The 20,153-nt window shown below is 36.5% G+C and overlaps 1 protein-coding gene across 1 annotated transcript in view; it reads right to left on the bottom strand.

The window, feature by feature from the left end:
* CATSPERE (catsper channel auxiliary subunit epsilon) overlaps positions 1-20,153 on the bottom strand; it is a 144,610-nt gene that overhangs the window by 89,661 nt on the left and 34,796 nt on the right. The window contains exons 7-8 of the mRNA XM_055418841.2: positions 18,256-18,333; positions 6,289-6,395 (exon numbers count right to left, since the gene is read on the bottom strand). Coding sequence (XP_055274816.1) covers positions 6,289-6,395; positions 18,256-18,333 — 185 coding nt within the window. The remainder of the gene's footprint in view (positions 1-6,288; positions 6,396-18,255; positions 18,334-20,153) is intronic.

Raw genomic sequence — 20,153 nt, 5'->3', positions numbered from 1 at the left:
TGAATTTGTGAACAGTTTTTTGGTGCATCTATTGAGATGATCACATGATTTTTATCTTTTATTTAGCTAATGTGGTGTATCACAGTGATTGATCTGTGGATGTTGATTCACCCTTCTTTCCCTGGGATAAATCTCACTTGATCATGATATATGATTTTTTTTAAATGAATTGTTGAATTTGGTTAATATTTTGTTGAGTAATTTTGCAGCTGTGTTCATTAGTGATATTGGCTTGTAATTTTCTTCTTTGTAGTGTCTATGTCTGATTTTAGTACCAAGGTGATGCCAACCTCATAGAATATTCAGTTTTTTGGGGGATAGTTTAAGAAGAATAGTTAATAAGTCTTCATTAAATGTTCAGTAGAATTCACCTGTAAAGGCATCTAGTCCTGGACTTTGGTTGGTTAGAACTTTTTGATTACTGATTGCGGGAGGAGAAGGGGACGACCGAGAATGAGATGGCTGGATGGCATCACCGACTCTGTGGACATGAGTTTGAGTGAACTCCGGGAGTTGGTGATGGACAGGGAGGCCTGGCGTGCTGTGATTCATGGGGTCGCGGAGAGTCGGACACAACTGAGCGACTGAAATGAACTGAACTGAACTGAATTGGTCTGTGCAGATTTTCTATTTCTTCCAGATTCAGTTTTAGAAGATAGCACGTTTCTAGGAATCCTTCCATTTCTCTGGTTTGTCCTATTTATTGGTGTATAATTTTTCATAAGTAATTTCTTATATTTTGTATTTCTATGGTGTCCATTGTAACTTCTCTTTCACTTCTGAGTTTATCTGGGCCAAATCTCCTTTTTCTTCATGTGTCTGGTAGTGTTTTATCAACTTTATCTTTTCAAAGAACAAACTCTTCATTTACCTTGCCTTCCCTCTTTCCCTCTTTGTTTCATTTGTTTCCACTCTGATTTCATTATTTCTTTCCTTCTATTAGCTTTGGACTTTGTTTATTTTTCTTTTTCTAGTTCCTTTAGGTATAAGTTTAGATTATTTGTAATTTTCTTCTTTCCTGATGTAATCTGTATTGCTATAAACTTCTCTTTTAGAATTGCCTTTGTTGCATCCCATAGACTTTAGAATCTATGTTTCCACTTTCATTTGTCTCAAGGTGATAGTTTTTCTTTGGTATTTACAATGACCACCAATGGTTGTATAGACTCCATGTGCTTGTGCTTTTACCTAATTTCTTCTTGTAGCTGATTTCTAGTCTCATACCATTATGCTTGGAAAAAATGCCTGATATGATTTCAATCTTTTTAAGTTTATTAAGACTCATTTTGTGTTCTTACATGTAACCTATCCTGGAGAATACTGCATGTGTACCTAAAAGAATGTGTATTCTGATGTTTTGGGGTGAAATGCTCTGTGTGCCTCTCATCAGGTCATCTGTTCTAATGTGTCATTTAATGCCAGTGTTTCCTTACTGGTTTCCTGTATAGATAATCTGTCCACTAATATAAGTGGGATTTAAAGGACCATGTTGTTATTTTATTTCTGTCAACTTCCCCTGTTATGTCTGTTAATATTTCCTTTATGTAGGTAGTCCTACATTGGGTGCTTATATATTTACAGGTGTTATATATTCTTCTTGGATTGATCTCTTTATCATTATTTATGTTCCAATTTGTCTTTTGTTACAGTTCATGTTAAAGTCTATTTTGTCCAATATAAATATTGCTACCTCAGCTATATTTTTGCTTTCATTTTCATGGAATAAAGGCATTCTTTGGTGATATTATGGGTTCAGTTCCAGACCACCGCATAAAGCACATATTGCAGTAAAGCAAGTCATGATTGTTTTTGTTTCCCAATGCATAGAAATATTATGTGTACATGCTGTAGTCTATTCAGTGTCCAGTTGCATTGTCTAAAAGTAAAAGGTATATGCCTTTATCAAAAAGACTTTATTGGTAAAAAATACTAACCAAAATTTGAGTCTTCAGGTAATTGTGATAATTTTGCAATGGTAGTATCAAAGATCACTGATCACAGACCACCATTAATATTTGTTGCTCTTCAATCACAAAGTCATGTCTGACTCTTTGTGACCCCATGGACTGCAGCATACCAGGCTTCCCTCTCCCTCAATATCTCCTAGAGTTTGCTCAAACTCATGCCCATTGAGTCTGTGATGCCATCCAACCATATCATCCTCTGTTGCCCCCTCCTCCTCTTGCCCTCAATCTTTCTCAGCATCAGGCACCTTGCATCAGGTGGCCAGAGTATTGGAGCTTCAGCTTCAGCATTAGTCCTTCCAATGAATATTCATGGTTGATTTCCTTCAGGATTGATTGGTCTGACCTCCTCAATGTCCAAAGGACTCCCAAGAGTCTTCAGCACCACAGTTCGAAAGCATCAATTCTTCGGCACTCTGTTTTCGTTATGGTCCAACTCTCACATCCATACGTGACTACTGGAAAGACCATAACTTTGACTATATGGACCTTTGTCAGCAAAGTGATGTCTCTGCTTTTTAATATGCTGTCTGCTGTCTAGGCTTGTCATAGCTTTCCTTCCAAGAAGCAAGCATCTTCTAATTTCATGGCTGTAGTCATTAATACTATTATTACATAAAATATAATAATATAAACAATAACAAAAAGTTTGAAATATTGCAAGAATTACAAAATGTGGCACAGAGACACAAAATGAACAAAAGATGTTATAAACAATGGTACTGATGGCATTGACAGATGCAGAGTTGCTAAAAGCCTTCAATTATAAAGTAAAGCACAGTAAAGTAAGGTATGCCTGTATCTTTTTCCACCCTTTCGCTTGCAGTCTGTGTGTATGTCTTTGGATCTGAAGTGAGTCTGTTATAGGCAGCATGTATATGGGTCTTGTTTTTCAATCCATTCAATCACCCCATATCTTTTGATGGGAGCATTTAATTCATTTACACTTGAAGTAATTATTGATATATATGTACTTACAAACATTGTAACATTTTGTTAATCGTCTTCTGGTTTCTTTTGTTGTTGTTGTTGTTCTCTGTTACTTTCTTCTTCTCTTACTATCTCTCCTTGTATTTTTATGACTTTAGTGCAATACCTGCATTCCTTTCCCTTTATTTTTGGTGACTCTATTGGTTTTTGCTTTGTGGTTACCATGAGGTTCTTATATAACAATCTATGTATAGAGCAGTCTATTTTTAAGTTGATGCATGTTCTAAATTGTTTGAGCATGTTCTAAAACCCTTTACTTTAACCATGAATTGAACTTTGATCTCCTAGAATGAATCTGCTCTCTCAGGTCTCTGTTTGAAGGCCTTCCTATATGTTGCCCCACTGTTTGAAAGGCTCCTTCAATTGGCTGACTTTTATTTTCTTTCAATAATGCAGATGTCACCTCTTTAGGAAAGTCCTCACTGAGCCTTAGTGCACCTTCCAAGCCTTAGTTGGTGTACCTTCTATATATTCCACTTCACCTTGGGTTCACTTCTATCACAGCATGTATTTGGTTACTTGTCTCCCCCACTAAACTATAAGGTTGTTGTCTAGAAGTACTACATCTTTTAGTTATAAGCACCTTGCCCCTTGCCTCAGTTCAGTTCAGTTCAGTCACTCAGTCATGTCTGACTCTGTGACCCCATGGACTGCAGCACTCCAGACTTCCCTATCTATCACCAACTCCTGGAGCTTGCTCAAACTCATATCCATTGAGTCAGTGATGAATTCCGACCATCTCATCCACTGTCATCCCCTTCTCCTCCTACCTTCAATCTTTCTCAGCATCAGGGTCTTTTCCAATGAGTCAGTTCTTCCCATCAGATGGCCAAAGTATTGGAGTTTCAGCTTCAGCATCAGTCCTTCCAATGAACACCCAGGACTGATTTCCTTTAGAATAGACTGATTGGATCTCCTTGCAGTCCAAGGGACTGTCAAGAGTCTTCTCCAACACCACAGTTCAAAAGCATCAGTTCTTTGGCACTCACCTTTCTTTATAGTCCAACTCTCATACATGACTACTGGAAAAACCATAGCCTTGACTAGATGGACCTTTGTCGGTAAAGTAATGTTTCTGATTTTTAATATGCTGTCTAGGTTTGTCTTTTCTTAATATGCCGTCTAGGGCTTTTCTTCCAAGGAGAAATTGTCTTTTAATTTCATGGGTGCAGTCACCATCTGCAGTGATTTTGGAGCTCCCCAAAATAAAGTCTGTCACTGTTTCCCCATCTATTTGCCATGAAGTGATGGGACCAGATGCCATGATCTTAGTTTTCTGAATGTTGAGCTTTAAACTAACTTTTTCACTCTTCTCTTTCACTTTCATCAAGAGGCTCTTTAGTTCTTCTTTGCTTTCTGCCATAAGATAAGGGTGGTGTCATCTGCATATCTGAGGTTATTGCTATTTCTCCTGGCAATCTTGATTCCAGCTTGTGCTTCTTCCAGTCTGGCATTTCTCATGATGTACTCTGCATATAAGTTAAATAAGCAGGGTGAAAATATACAGCCATGGATTATCAATCAAGCCTAGGTGCTCGATTGAGTACGGGAGGCTGGTTGTCTGCATATAAATCAATGAAGTTAGAACAAGTCCTCACAACATATACAAATATAAACTCAAAGTGGCGTAAAGACTTTAAAACATGATACCATAAAACTCTTAGATGAGAACATAGGCAAAACATTCTCTGACATAAATTGTACCAGTGTTATTTTAGGTCAGTCTTCCAAGGCAGTAGAAATAAAAGCAAAAATAAACAAACGGGACCTAATCAAACTTACAAGCTTTTGTATAGCAAAGGAAACCATAAACAAAATGAAAAGACAACTTACGGACTGGGGGAAAATATTTTCAGATTATGTGATCCACAAGGGATTAAGTTCCAAAATCTATAAATAGCTCATAAAACTTAATAGCAAAAACCCCTGAACAACCCAATCAAAGATGGGCAGAAGATCTAAACAGACATTTCTCCAAAGAAAACATACAGGTAGCTAATAAATACATGAAAAGATGCTAATTATTGCTAATTATTATAGAAATGCAAATCAAAACTACAATGAGGTATCACCTCAAACCAGTCAGCATGGCCATCATTAACAATGTCTATAAATAATAAATGCTGGAGAGGGTATGGAGAAAAGGGAACCCTTCTACACTGTTGGTAGGAATATAAATTGATGCAGCCACTATGAAAACCAGTATGGAGGTTCCTCAAGAAACGAAAAACAGAGTTACAGTATGACCCTGCAATTCCACTCCTGGGCATATATCTGAACAAAACTACAGTTTGAAAAGATACACGCATCCCAGTGTTCACTGAAGCACTACTGACAATAGCCAAGACATGGAAACAACATAAGTGTCCACCTACAGATGAATGGATAAAGAAGGTATGGTATATATACACAGTAGAATATTATTAAGTCATAAAAAGAATGTAATAAGGCCATTTGCAGCAACATGAATGGACCTAGAGATTATCATACTAAATGAAGTAAATCAGAAAGAGAAAGATAAATACCATATGCTATCATTTATATGTACAATCTAAAATATGACACAAATGAACTTATCTACAAAATAGAAACAGACTGACAGACATAGAGAACAGACTTGTAGTTGCCAAGGAAGGGAGGGATGAGGAGGGATAGACTGGGAGATTGAGATTAACAGATGCAAAGTAGTATATATAGGATGGATAAACAACAAGGTCCTATTGCGTAGCACAGGGAAGTATATTCAGTGTCTTTTGACAAACCATAATGGAAAAGAAAATGAAAAGAATGTGTGTGTGTGTATAAATAACTGAATCACTTTGATATACAGTAGAAATTAACACAACATTATAAACCAACTATACTTCAATAAAATAAAATTTCAAAAAGTTTGTTTAAACCCCATGATCACCTACTAACTTTAACAATAACCAGTTTTACTTTTCAGATGTGTATTTGTGTGTATGCCCCTGCACTGAAATAATGGTAATAACTGTGCTATCAGTCATACCACTGTGGCTCATTTTAAAAAACCTGCTGAAAACATTTTGCAGTATTGTCAAGATTTGCTACTATCCTGAATGAGACTCTTTCATTGACCTTTAGCTATTTAAACAAATTGTGAACCTAATCCAGGACTGTGACTTGTATTTTCTGAGTTGGTAACCAGTTCTGATTATCACAATTTTTATGTGTTAAAAGAAGCTACTTAGAAATTACATAGAAGATACTCCATGAAATTCCACCGGGGTTTTTAAATATCTTGAAGCTTCTGATAACAATTTTACTTAATTTTAAAGATAAACTTCGCATCTTAAATTTAAAAATTAAATACCCATCCTTCATTCTTTCTTGTGGAAAATAAACTTTTCTCTTCAGAATTGTATATATGAGAGGCATCTGTCCCAAAGCGGCCAACTGCTTGCTAAGTATTATGGAATTCTGTAAAAAAGTTAAAAAAAAGGTTCCTCTCTTTACTCTTTTCGTAGCCAAAGTTATCCTGAAATTACACCATGATATATTAAATTTATTAGTTAACACATTGCTTACATTTATAAATTTACCACATTCTCAAGATTCAGCTTTATTTTTTCCCTACTATATAGTCTCCTCCCCAGTAGAACTTTATGAATTATAAATATCATAATATAATTTATAACATGTTGAAAATACTATGCAGAGTACTGAATAAACTGAGATTATGGAGGCTCTTAAATAAATACTCTTAGTTTTAATATCAATGAAATATGTAATGGAGTTTCTAAAACTAATCTTTAGAATTATTTCTATATAAGCCTGACTTCAAAACAACATATCCTTTAGAAAGCATATTTCAAATATATCTGGAAGCTCTAAGAAAAATTCTATCAGTATAAAGATAGATCTGACATGCCCCCTCTTTTTCTGATGAGATTTAAGGAGCTGTTGAATGGACTGGATTTATCCCTAGTAAAGTTTTTTAAGAAGAGAGGCAACAGTTACATTATAGGGAATCTGTAGAATGCAAATTCAGATATGGCTAGTCTAGACTCCTCCAATAATGCTCCTGTTTAATTTCCTAGAAATATGTCAACCACCCACAAAGAAACTTTTGAGATTGCTGTAATGAGTATCACTAAGGGTATAATCATTCGGACTAAGGGATTGTCTAACAGGAGAATTTAACCCATGTTTTAAGAGTAGGAATGGTGGTCTTCAGGAAGGCTTCCCTGAAAAATACACATTTAGAGATTTTGATGGAGAAAAATAGATTTGTCTGGTAAATAATTGATAAATAATAGATCTTTTTATTTTGTTTCTAAAAGTCGTATTCTCTATTCAGAATTTTAAATACAACTATCTTTCCTATAACTGCAAAAGAAAAGAGTAAAATGAGCATTCTTAATGTGGCATAGAATAAGATGGAAATAAAATACAACAAACAACCTATACAACAAGATGACAGAAAAAAGGACAGACTAAGAGAAAGTTAAGACAACTATGTAAACAAGCTTAAGAAAGTATGTTTTTCCATTAAGAAGATAATTCATGGTCATCAAAGATAATTTTATAAGTATAAAAAAACATTACCACAAAGGAATCATCAAAAGTATAAAAAACACATTTAGGATATTTTCTTTTTTTCTACATTTAGGATATTTTCTTAAGGTTTACCTAATGTGGGTTACTACTACGTATTCACACTATATAATCTAAAGTCCATTGTTGTTCAGTCCCTAAGTCATGTCCTACTCTTTGTGACCCCATGAAATGCAGCATGCCAGGCTTTCCTGTCCTTCACTATCTCCCAGAGTTTGGTCAAATGTATGTCCATTGAGTCAGTGATGCCATTCAACCAACTCATTCTCTGTCACCCCCTTCTCCTCCTGCTCTCAATCTTTCCTAGCAATAGGGTCTTTTCCAATGAGTCAGTTCTTCACATCAGTTGGCCAAAGTATTGGAGCTTCAACTTCAGCATCACTGCTTCCAATGGATATTAAGGGTTGATTTCCTTTAGGATTCATTGGTTTGATATCCTTGCTGTCCAAGGATTCTCAAGAGTCTTCTCCAGCACCACAGTTCTAAAGCATCAATTCTTCAGCACTCAGCCTTCTTTATGGTTCAGCTCTCACATCCATACATGCCTACTGGAAAAATCATAGCTTTGACTATACAGACCTTTGTTGTCAAAGTGAAGTCTCTGCTTTTTAATTCTCTGTCTAGGTTTGTCACAGCTTTTCTTCCATGGAGCAAGCGTCTTTTAATTTCATGGCTGCAGTCAACATTTGCAGTGATTCTGGAGCCCCCAAAAATAAAGTCTGTCACTGTTTCCACTGTTTCCCCATCTATTTTCCGTGAAGTGATGGGACCAGATGCCATGATCTTAGTTTTCTGAATGTTGAGCTTTAAGCCAACTTTTTCACTCTTCTCTTTCACTTTCGTCAAGAGGCTCTTTAGTTCTTCTTTGCTTTCTGCCATAAGGGTGGTGTCATCTGCATATCTGAGTTTATTGCTATTTCTCCCGGCAATCTTGATTCCAGCTTGTGAGCCATCCAGTCCAGCATTTTGCATGATGTACTCTGCATATAAGTTAAATAAGCAGATTGACAGTATATAGCCTTGATTTACTGTTCTCCCAGTTTTGAACCAGTTCATTGTTCCATGTCAGGTTCTAACTGTTGCTTCTTGTCTCCTGTACACAAGTTTCTCAGAAGACAGGTAAGGTAGTCTGGTATTCCTATCTCTAAGAATTTTCCACAGTTTGTTATGATCCACACAGTCAAAGGCTTTAGTGTAGTCAATAAAGCAGAAATAGATGCTTTTTTGGAATTCTCTTACTTTTTCTATGATCCAGTAGATGCTGACAATTTGGTCTCTGGTTCCTCTGTCTTTTCTAAATCCAGCCTGTACATCTTAAATTCTCGGTTCACGTACTGTTGAAGCCTAGCTTGAAGGATTTTGAGCATAATCTTGCTAATGTGAAATCAGTGCAACTGTGTGATGATTTGAAAATTCCTTGGCATTGCCCTTCTTTGGGATTGCAATGAAAACTGACCTTTTCCAGTCCTGTGGCTACTGCTGTTTTCCAAATTTGCTGGCATATTGAGTGCAGCACTTGAACAGCATCATCGTTTGGATTTGAAGTAGTTCACCTGGAATTCCATCATCTCCACTAGCTTTGTTCGCAGTAGTGCTTCTTAAGGCCCTTTTGACTTCACACTCCAGAATATCTGGCTCTAGATGACTGACCACACCATCATGGTTATTGGAGTCATTAAGACATATTTTTGTACAGTTCTTCTGTATATTCTTGCCACCTCTTCTTAATATCTTCTGCTTCTGTTAGGTCCTTGATGTTTCTGTCCTTTATTGTGCCTATCTTGCATAAAATGTTCCCTTGGTATCTCCAATTTTCTTGAAATGATTTCTAGTCTTTCCCATTCTGTTGTTTTCCCTCTATCTCTTTGCATTGTTCACTTAAGAAGGCTTTGTTATCTCTCCTTGCTGTTCTCTGGAACTCTGCATTCAGCTGGGTAAATCTTATTTTCCTTTGCCTTCTGCTTCTCTCCTTTTCTCAACTATTTATAATATAAACATCATTTCAAATTGTAGCATAATATTCCGTTGAGTGAATTATCATTACTTACTTAACACTTACCTATCGAACATTTATGTAGCTTTATTTTTTTCACTTTTTAAATATTAATGCCATGGAAATTATTAGATACAGTCTTTTCTACTTTATTTCTTTTGATTAGATTCTTGAAAATGTGATTCATTGGATCAAAAATTATGAACACTTTAAAAATTTTTGATATAATTAGAACACAATTATTTCTCAAAGGACTATGTTAATTTATGTTATTACTATTAATTTTAACGAGCAAATTTCACTATCTACTGTCAAACTTTTTATCCTTTTTAAAAAAGTATTCTTTATAACATCAGTATATGGTCCACTGGAGTAGGAAATGGCAACCTTCTCCAGCATTCTTGCCTGTAAAGTTCCGTGAACAGAGGAGCCTGGCAGATTATAGTCCATCGGGTCGCAAAGAGTCAGACACGAATGAGCAGCAGGCAAGTCATGGCACTCTAATGGTTATGCTGCTGCTGCTGCTAAGTCACTTCAGTCGTGTCCGACTCTATGTGACCCCACAGACGGCAGCCCACCAGGCTCCCCTGTCCCTGGGATTCTCCAGGCAAGAACACTGGAGTGGGTTGCCATTTCCTTCTCCAATGTGTGAAAGTGAAAAGTGAAAGTGAAGTCACTCAGTCGTGTCTGACTCATAGCGACCCCATGGACTGCAGCCTACCAGGCTCCTCCGTCCATGGGATTTTCTAGGCAAGAGTACTGGAGTGGCTTGCCATTGCCTTCTCCACTAATGGTTATACATATAGCTAAATTTAATAAATATCTTTTTTTTTTTCTTACTTGGTTTCTCAGCAGCATTTGAAACATTGAACTAATCTACCCTTTTGAATGCAGGCCAGGAAGCAACAGTTAGAACTGGACATGGAACAACAGACTGGTTCCAAATAGAAAAAGGAGTACGCCAAGGTTGTATATTGTCACCCTGCTTATTTAACTTATATGCAGAGTACATCATGAGGAACGCTGGGCTGGAAGAAGCACAAGCTGGAATCAAGATTTCCGGGAGAAATATCAATAACCTCAGATATGCAGATGACACCACCCTTATGGCAGAAAGTGAAGAGGAACTAAAAAGCCTCTTGATGAAAGTGAAAGAGGAGAGTGAAAAAGTTGGCTTGAAGCTCAACATTCAGAAAACAAAGATCATGGCATCTGGTCCCATCACTTCATGGGAAATAGATGGAGAAACACTGGAAACAGTGTCAGACTTTGTTTGTTTGGGCTCCAAAATCACTGCGGATGCTGATTGCAGCCATGAAATTAAGACGCTTACTCTTTGTTTTTTTGGAAGGAAAGTTATGACCAACCTAGACAGCATATTAAAAAGCAGAGACATTACTTTGCCCACCAAGTTCTGTCTAGTCAAGGCTATGGTTTTTCCAGTATGGATGTGAGAGTTGGACTGTGAAGGAAACTGATCCCCGAAGAATTGATGCTTTTGAATTGCGGTGTTGGAGAAGATGCTTGAGAGTCCCTTGGACTGCAAGGAGATCCAACCAGTCCATTCTAAGGGAGATCAGTCCTGAGTGTTCATTGGAAGGACTGATGCTAAAGCTGAAGCTCCAATACTTTGTAGAGAGTTGACTCACTGGAAAAGACTCTGATGCTGGAGGGATCGGGGGCAGGAGGAGAAGGAGTCGACAGATAATGAGATGGCTGCATGGCATCACCGACTCGATGGACATGAGTTTGAGTGAACTCCGGGAGTTGGTGATGGACAGGGAGGCCTGGACTGCTGTGATTCATGGGGTCGCAGAGAGTCAGACATGACTGAGCGACTGAACTGACTGACTGACCCTTTTGAAGGCTTGTTTCTCTCTTACCTGACTTGCAAGCACTTCAAATCAGTATGTCTAAAACTGAACTACTGCCTCAAGGCTCTGCTTCCCAAACCAGCATTTATAAACATTTGTTGAATAAATAAAGGAGAAAATAGTCTCACCACCCAGAGGAGAGTAAGGCTTTCCCACAACTGTGAAAGGAGCATTAAAGACAGAATTAACAACAGTTACGAAGGCTCTGAAGGAGAAGAGGAATTACTATATTTTAAGAATTTAAAGGAAGACAATGGCTAGATTACAGTAAGTAAAAGAGAGACTAATACAGGAAAAGTTAAAAAAAAGATAGGTAGGGGCGACATCATGCTAAGCATTGTAGGCTTTGGAAAATAAGTTTGGATTTTATTCTTCGTACAATGAGCAAATACTAAAGGAATTTTTAAATAAAATTTTAATTATTTTATTTTGAAACAATTTCACTCCCAAGAACTGAGTCAGCTTTCCCTAATGACAACTGCTTACCTAATCTTAGTGCATTGTTAAAGCCAAGAAATTGATATTGATATAACACTATAACAGTTCAGTTCAGTCGCTCAGTTGTGTCCGACTTTGCGACCCCATGGACTGCAGCATACTAGACTTCCCTGTCCATCACCAACTCCCGGAGTTCACTCAAACTCATCTCCACTGAGTCGATGATGCCATCCAACCATCTCATCCACTGTCGTCCCCTTCTATCCTGCCTTCAATCTTTCCTAGAATCAGGGTCTTTTCCAACGAGTCAGTTATTTGCATCAGATGGCCAAAGTATTAGAGTTTCAGCTTCAGCATCAGTGCTTCCAATGAATATTCAAGACTGATTTCCTTTAGGATGGACTAGTTGGATCTCCTTGCAGTCCAAGTGACTCTCAACAGTCTTCTCCAACACCACAGTTCAAAAGCATCAGTTCTTCGGCGCTCACCTTTCTTTATAGTCCAGTTCTCACATTCACACATGACTACTGGAAAAACCATAGCCTTGACTAGATGGACCTTTGTTGGTAAAGTAATGTCTCCACTTTTTAATATGCTGTCTAGGTTAGCCACTCCAGTACTATTGCCTAGAAAATCCCATGGATGGAGGAGCCTGGTAGGCTGCAGTCCGTGGGGTCGCTAAGGGTCAGACACGACTGAGCGACTTCACTTTCACTTTTCACTTTCACACACTGGAGAAGGAAATGGCAACCCACTCCAGTGTTCTTGCCTAGAGAATCCCAGGGACTGGGGAGCCTGGTGGGCTTTTGTCTATGGGGTCACACAGAGTCGGACACGACTGAAGTGACTTAGCAGCAGCAGCAGCAGGTTGGTCATAACTTTTCTTCCAAGGAATAAACGTCTTGTAATTTCATGGGTGCAGTCACTATCTGCAGTGATTTTGGAGCCCCCCAAAATAAAGTCTGTCACTGTTTCCACTGTTTCCCCATCTATTTGCCATTCATGAAGTGATGGGACCAGATGCCATGATCTTAGTTTTCTGAATGTTGAGCTTTAAGCCAACTTTTTCATTCTCCTCTTTCACTTTCATCAAGAGGCTCTTTATTTTTTTTTTTTGTTTTTTTTTGTTTTAATTTTATTTATTTATTTTTTTGCATTACAATAGTTTAATATGAACAATCAGAACTAATTAACAGTATAACAATATTTTACAACTGAAATAATTAAAATAAACTATAAAATTACTACATAAAACAGGTCTGATCTAGTTTATTTACTTTCTATAATCTCTTCAGTGCTGCAAAACCATTTATTTCTTCTTTTTTTCATGTTTTAATAAACACTTCGTCTTTTTGTATTGCTTTTTTTTTCATCACAATAATAGAAATATAACATCATATATCACTGTAAAACACATTTCCACATAAATGCTGATAAGCACAAAATATTTTTCATCATTTACATTTTAACTGTAAAAATATATGGCAGAATTAAAGCTGCATCCATCATGTGTCTAACTCACCTTGCTGTAATGAATTTTTAAATGTAATGGTTTCTGTCGCAAAGTAAAATCGTACATAATGTCTAGTGACACAGTACGCTGGTGGATGGGTGGATTTGGAAAATGGAAATGCAACTTCATTTTTAATTAGATTTATAAACTTCACCACCTCTACCTCCAGCCAGCTTCCCAACCCTCCCTCCCACCACCATTATTTATTTATTTATTTATTTAAAATGAGGCTTTTAATTAATGTTTGACAGAGCTGATTCAGGTTGAATAGACTAAATTTCTTTAAACAAACTTACTTATACTCCAGAGTCCTTTAAAAACTTAGTAGCATTTATACATTGAAGGTATTTGATTTTCTTGTAACTAGCACTTCAAATGCAACAAGCATTTGACCCAACAAGTAAAACTTTCTACAGTTCATAACTTTTATAAATAAAATAAATTAAATGTACAGTGAATAAGTTCTCTGAAATATTTCAATATTTCTGCAGGTTTAGTAACATCGTAAAATACATTTCAACTAAAATTCACAAATCTAAAAACCTGTTAGGCATTTTTAGGCGTTTTAAGTTGGAAATGAAGACCAATGTTACATCGTAATATGCCAATTACAAATAGTACTTCAAATAGCAAATACTACAGTTTGTCCCAAACTTTAAAAACTATTCATGAACTCAACACGAATCTATTGATGGCTATGAGAATTGTTTCCTAGCCTTTTTGAAAATTTCAACCCATTTACGTTTAAGGTAATTATTGATAAGTACGATCCTGTAGCCATTTTCTTTATTACTTTGGGTTCAAGTTTATACACTCCTTCTGTGTTTCCTGTCTAGAGAAGATCCTTTAGCATTTGTTGGAGAGCTGGTTTGGTGATGCTGAATTCCCTCAGCTTTTGCTTGTCTGTAAAGCTTTTGATTTCTCCTTCATATTTGAATGAGATCCTTGCTGGGTATAGTAATCTGGGCTGTAGGGTATTTTCTTTCATCACTTTAAGTATGTCTTGCCACTCCCTTCTGGCCTGAAGAGTTTCTGTTGAAAGATCAGCTGTTATCCTTATGGGAATCCCCTTATGTGTTATTTGCTGCTTTTCCCTTGCTGCTTTTAATATTTGTTCTTTGTGTTTGATCTTTGTTAATTTGATTAATATGTGTCTTGGAGTATTTCGCCTTGGGTTTATCCTGTTGGGGACTCTCTGGGTTTCTTGGACTTGGGTGATTATTTCTTTCCCTATTTTAGGGAAGTTTTCAACTATTATCTCCTCAAGTATTCTCTCATGGTCTTTCTTTTTGTCTTCTTCTTCTGGGACTCCTATGATTCGAATGTTGGAGCGTTTAACATTGTCCCAGAGGTCTCTAATATTGTCCTCATTTCTTTTAATTCGTTTTTCTTTTTTCCTCTCTGTTTCATTTATTTCTACAATTTTATCTTCTAGTTCGCTAATCCTGTCTTCTGCCTCTGTTATTCTATTGTTTGTTCCCTCCAGAGTGTTTCTGATCTCATCTATTGCATTATTCATTGTATATTGACTCTTTTTTATTTTTTCTAAGTCCTTATTAAATCTTTCTTCCATCTTCTCAATCCTTTTCTCCAGGTTATTTATCTGTAACTCCATTTTGCTCTTTAGTTCTTCACTTTCTGCCATAAGATTGGTGTCATCTGCATATCTGAGGTTATTGATATTTCTCCCCGCAATCTTGATTCCAGCTTGTGCTTCATCCAGCCCAACGTTCCTCATGATGTACTCTGCATATAAGTTAAATAAGCAGGGTGACAATATACAGCCTTGACATACTCCTTTTCTTGTTTGGAACCAGTGTGTTGTTCCATGTCCGGTTCTAACTGTTGCTTCCTGACCTGCATACAGGTTTCTCAAGAGGCAGGCCAGGTGGTCTGGTATTCCCATTTCTTTCAGGATCTTCCACAGTTTATTGTGATCCACACAGTCAAAGGCTTTGGCATAGTCAATGAAGCAGAAATAGATGTTTTTCTGGAATTCTCTTGCTTTTTCGATGATCCAGTGGATGTTGGCAATGTTATCTCTGGTTCCTCTGCCTTTTCTAAAACCAGCTTGAACATCTGGAAGTTCACGGTTCACATATTGCTGAAGCCTGGCTTGGAGAATTTTGAGCATGACTTTACTAGTATGTGAGATGAGTGCAATTGTGCAGTAGTTTGAACATTCTTTGGCATTGCTTTTTTTTGGGATTGGGATGAAAACTGACCTTTTCCAGTCCTGTGGCCACTGCTGAGTTTTCCAAATTTGCTGGCATATTGACTGTAGCACTTTCACAGCATCATCTTTCAGGATTTAAAATAGCTCAACTGGAATTCCATCACCTCCACTAGCTTTGTTCATAGTGATACTTCCTAAGGCCCACTTGACTTCATATTCCAGAATGTCTGGCTCTAGATGAATGATCACACCATTGTGATTATCTGGGTCGTGAAGCTCTTTTTTATATAATTGTTTTGTGTATTCTTGCCACCTCTTCTTAATATCTTCTGCTTCTGTTAGGTCCATACCATTTCTTTCCTTTATCAAGCCCATCTTTGCATGAAATGTTCCCTTGGAATGTCTAATTTTCTTGATGAGATCTCTAGTCTTTCCCATTCTGTTGTTTTCCTCTATTTCTTTGCATTGATTGCTGAGGAAGGCTTTTTTATCTCTCCTTGCTATTCTTTGGAACTCTGCATTCAGATCTTATAACTTTCCTTTTCTCCTGCGTTTTTCACTTCTCTTCTTTTCACAGCTATTTGTAAGGTCTCCTCAGACAGCCATTTTTCTTTTTTGCATTTCTTTTCCATGGGGATGGTCTTGGTCCCTGTCTCCTGTACAATGTCACGAACCTCCATTCATAGTTCATCAGGCACTCTATCTATCAGATCTAGTCCCTTAAATCTATTTCTCACTTGCACTGTATAATCATAAGGGATTTGATTTAGGTCATATCTGAATGGTCTAGTAGTTTTCCCTACTTTCTTCAATTTAAGTCTGAATTTGGCATTAAGGAGTTCATGATCTGAGCCACAGTCAGCTCCCAGTCTTGTTTTTGCTGATACTCAGGGCTTTATGTGCCATGTTAATGGTGTGAGTTGAGTCTGTGCAATTTGTCAGCTCATACAGCTCATTAAAAAAAAAAAATCAAAAAATGGGCAGAAGATCCAAATAGACATTTATTCAAAGAAGATATACAGATGGCCAACAGGCACATGAAAAGATGCTTATCTTTGCTAATTCTCAGAGAAATGCAAGTCAAAGCTACAGTGAGATATCACCTCACACCAGTCAGAATGGCCATCATTAAAGTCTACAAATAATAAATGCTGGAGAGGGTGTTAAGAAAAAGGAACCCTCGTACACTGTTGGTGCGACTGTACTTTGGGCAGCCACTATGGAAAACAGTATGGAATTTCCTTAAAAAACTAAAAATAGAGTTACTATATGATCCAACAATCCCACTTCTGGGTATATATCTGGAAAAAACTACAATTTTAAAAGATACATGCCTTCCATATTCACAGCAGCACTGTTCACAATAGCCAAGATATGAAAGCAACCTAAGTGTCCATTGACAGATGAATGGATGAAGAAGGTGTGGTATTAGATACACAGCAGAATATTACTCAGCCATAAAAAGAATGAAATAATGCCATTTGCAGCAACCTGGATGGGCCTAGAGATTATCATACTAAATGAAGTCAGACAGAGAAAGAGAAATATCATGTGATATTGCTTATACGTGGAATCTAAAATAACGATATAAATAAATTTATGTACAAGACAGAAATAGATCCATAGATATATAAAACAAACTATGGTTACCAAAGGGAACAGAGGAGGAATATATATATGTATCTGAATCACTGTGCTGTACACTTGAAGCTAATATAACATTCTAACTCAACTATATTTCAATATAAATTTTTTAAAAGGGAACATATTTAATGTCTTCAAATTGTATTCAAAAGAATGTTCAAAATAGTAGATTTTATAATATGCATATTTTCCCACAATAAAAATGGATAGATCAAAAAGATGAATAAATGCATGAATTGAGAAAAAAAGTCTATGTTGTTTGCAATGGAGAAATGTTTTAAGGAAATGACATGATCATGAATAAATAGGGAAATTAAAAGCAAAAAAGCAAAGTATTAGTATGCATGAACTAAATAATGTTAAATTGTGCATATTTTCACTTAAAAGACTAGAAATTGACAGTAATACTTAAAGTATTTAATTACCATTGATTTATTTTATTCCCTCTGAAGTCATTGTCAAACAAAACAACTGATTGGTTGTCATTCTGATTTATCAGTCTATAGTCTATCTCTTGTGAATTTAATTACCATGAGTCATAACAACATGCTATGAAAAACTCAGATCTAGACTCATTAAGACATAGAGAATCTCATAAGAAAACTTCTCATTTTATGTTTCTCTTCTGAACATTTTAATTGCAACAGAAGAAAAAATTTGAATCTTGAAAGAGGTAAATTTGTAACAGATAAAGGAAGGACTTATTTATGCACTGTGTTGCACACTTAGGGAAGTCATTAATCTCCAGTGGTAAAGCATTCAATAAAGAACTAGACAGATTTTTGAAGGATGAATTCAAGGTAGATGCTCAAGAAACACCTTGAAAGCATTTTAATGGTCAGCCCCTTTGTGGATAATAAGGTTCATAGAAAATATGGAGAATGCTCCATAAGAATTCTAAAGAAAGATTTATAATTGAAGTGATTGAGCACAAGTTCAAAATCACTATACTGAGTAAACTAAATTTAATGGATAATTAAAATGCATTTAGTTCTAGGCTACTTAAAATATAATAAATTATTCACAGCTCTTAAAAAAGAAATGTAGCATATTACTTTATCTATGAAAATAATGTTTCCACCTACTAGGGAAGGTTCAGTGGCATTCCACAGCAACTCACTGGGGTCCGCGTTTTCAGGATCGTATATCCATAAAACGATAATCTATAAAATAAAATATGTTTGCATTTCTTTACATTTTGGACAAATTTCATTTTTAGCTGTGGCAAAATATAACTATAAAAATGTTTTAATTTGTTTCTAAAATTTCAAATATCTCATTTAAAAAATCAAAATTAGTGTGTGTTGTTTTTAACAAGAGAAACAATCCAAAGAATTAATAACATACTCTGCTGCTGCTAAGTCGCTTCAGTCGTGTCCGACTCTGTGCGACCCCATAGAGAGCAGACCACCAGGCTCCCCCGTCCCTGGGATTCTCCAGGCAAGAACACTGGAGTGGGTTGCCATTTCCTTCTCCAATGCAGGAAAGTGAAAAGTGAAAGTGAAGTCGCTCAGTCTTGTCCAACTCTCAACTACCCCATGGACTGCCCCCATTGCCTTCTCCAACATACTCTACACTCCTGAGGTAACTAATATTAAAACTTTATATGAATGCCTACATGTCATTTTCTTCACCCACAAATAGACACAGCAACCTCCCCACACACTCATATACTTTTTAAAAAAATGAAATTACACTGCTCATCGAGGAGGGCATGGCAACCCACTCCAGTATTCTTGCCTGGAGAATCCCTATGGACAGAGGAGACTGGTGGGCTACAGTCCATGGGGTCGCAAAGAGTCAGACATGACTGAGCAACTAAGCACACACACACTCATAGTTTGCTTTTGTCACTTGATATACCATAGTCATTTCAATAGATGTAGATCTAATTATTTTTATTGTTTTCTTCTTGAATAGACATTTTATTCTATTATAAAAGTAAATTATATTACGAATACAGCAAAAATTGTCTCTCCCACCTTATGTTTTGTCACTTACTTCCCACACCCTGCAAGTTACTACTATTGATAAGGTTTCTTCTATATTTCCATAAAATTTTTGTGCATAGCCAATGTTACTTTTCTCTATTTTATGTAAATACTAGTATATTAAAAGCATTTTTGAACATTATATTCACTTAAAGTTATATCTTTGATCTTTAAATGCTCTCATGAGTTTTTCATACTATTTTACATATTATTGCAAATTATGGAGGAACCATAATTTTACAAGTAACCAATAAATATTTGTTTACCTTATTTTCCATTACAATCAAAGTTGGAATGAGCAACTCTGAACATATATTACTTTGTACCTTGGAGTATTCCTAAAAGAACTGTTGAGTTGCAGAGAATATGCATTTGTAGTTTTTAAGGATGCTGCTAAGTTATTCTCCATTGCAGTTTTAACAATGTACCTTCTCACCAGCAATGTATGAGATTTCATCTTTTCTTCACAGCTTTCCCAATGTGATGTATTGTCATACATTTGAATATTGTCAGCCTGATGGATGAAAAATGGTATTTTGATGCAGTTTTAATCTGCATTTCTTTTATCATGAGAAAGTTAGAGCATCTTTCCATATATTCATGTTCTATTTCTGTTTCCTGTCTGGTGAACTATCTGTTCATTTACCTTGCTCATTTTCTATTGGGTTGTTGTGGTGGTGCTCCTTTAGACACTAAGTCATGTCTGACTCTTTGTGACCGCATGACTGTATCCTGCCAGGCTTCTCTGTCCATGGGATTTCCAAGGCAAGAATCCTGGAATGGGTTGCAAGAATCCATTTCCTTCTCCAGGGGATCTTCCCAACCCAGGGATTGAACCTGAATCTCCTGCATTGGCAGGTGGATTCCTAAACTGCTGAGCCACCAGGAAAGCCCCATTGGACTATTAGTCTTTTATTTACTAATTTGTACAAGTCTTTAACCTAAGGAACATTCTGTATCTTCTACATCTTGATCTGTGTGGTCGTTGCATA

The sequence above is a fragment of the Moschus berezovskii genome, chromosome 17 (assembly GCF_049115385.1).
Source record: "Moschus berezovskii isolate FMDL1 chromosome 17, NW_MosBer_1.0, whole genome shotgun sequence".
Classification (NCBI taxonomy): Eukaryota; Metazoa; Chordata; class Mammalia; order Artiodactyla; family Moschidae; genus Moschus; species Moschus berezovskii.
The sequence above is the reverse complement of the archived record's forward strand: the minus strand, read 5'-3'. Positions and strand labels throughout refer to the sequence as shown.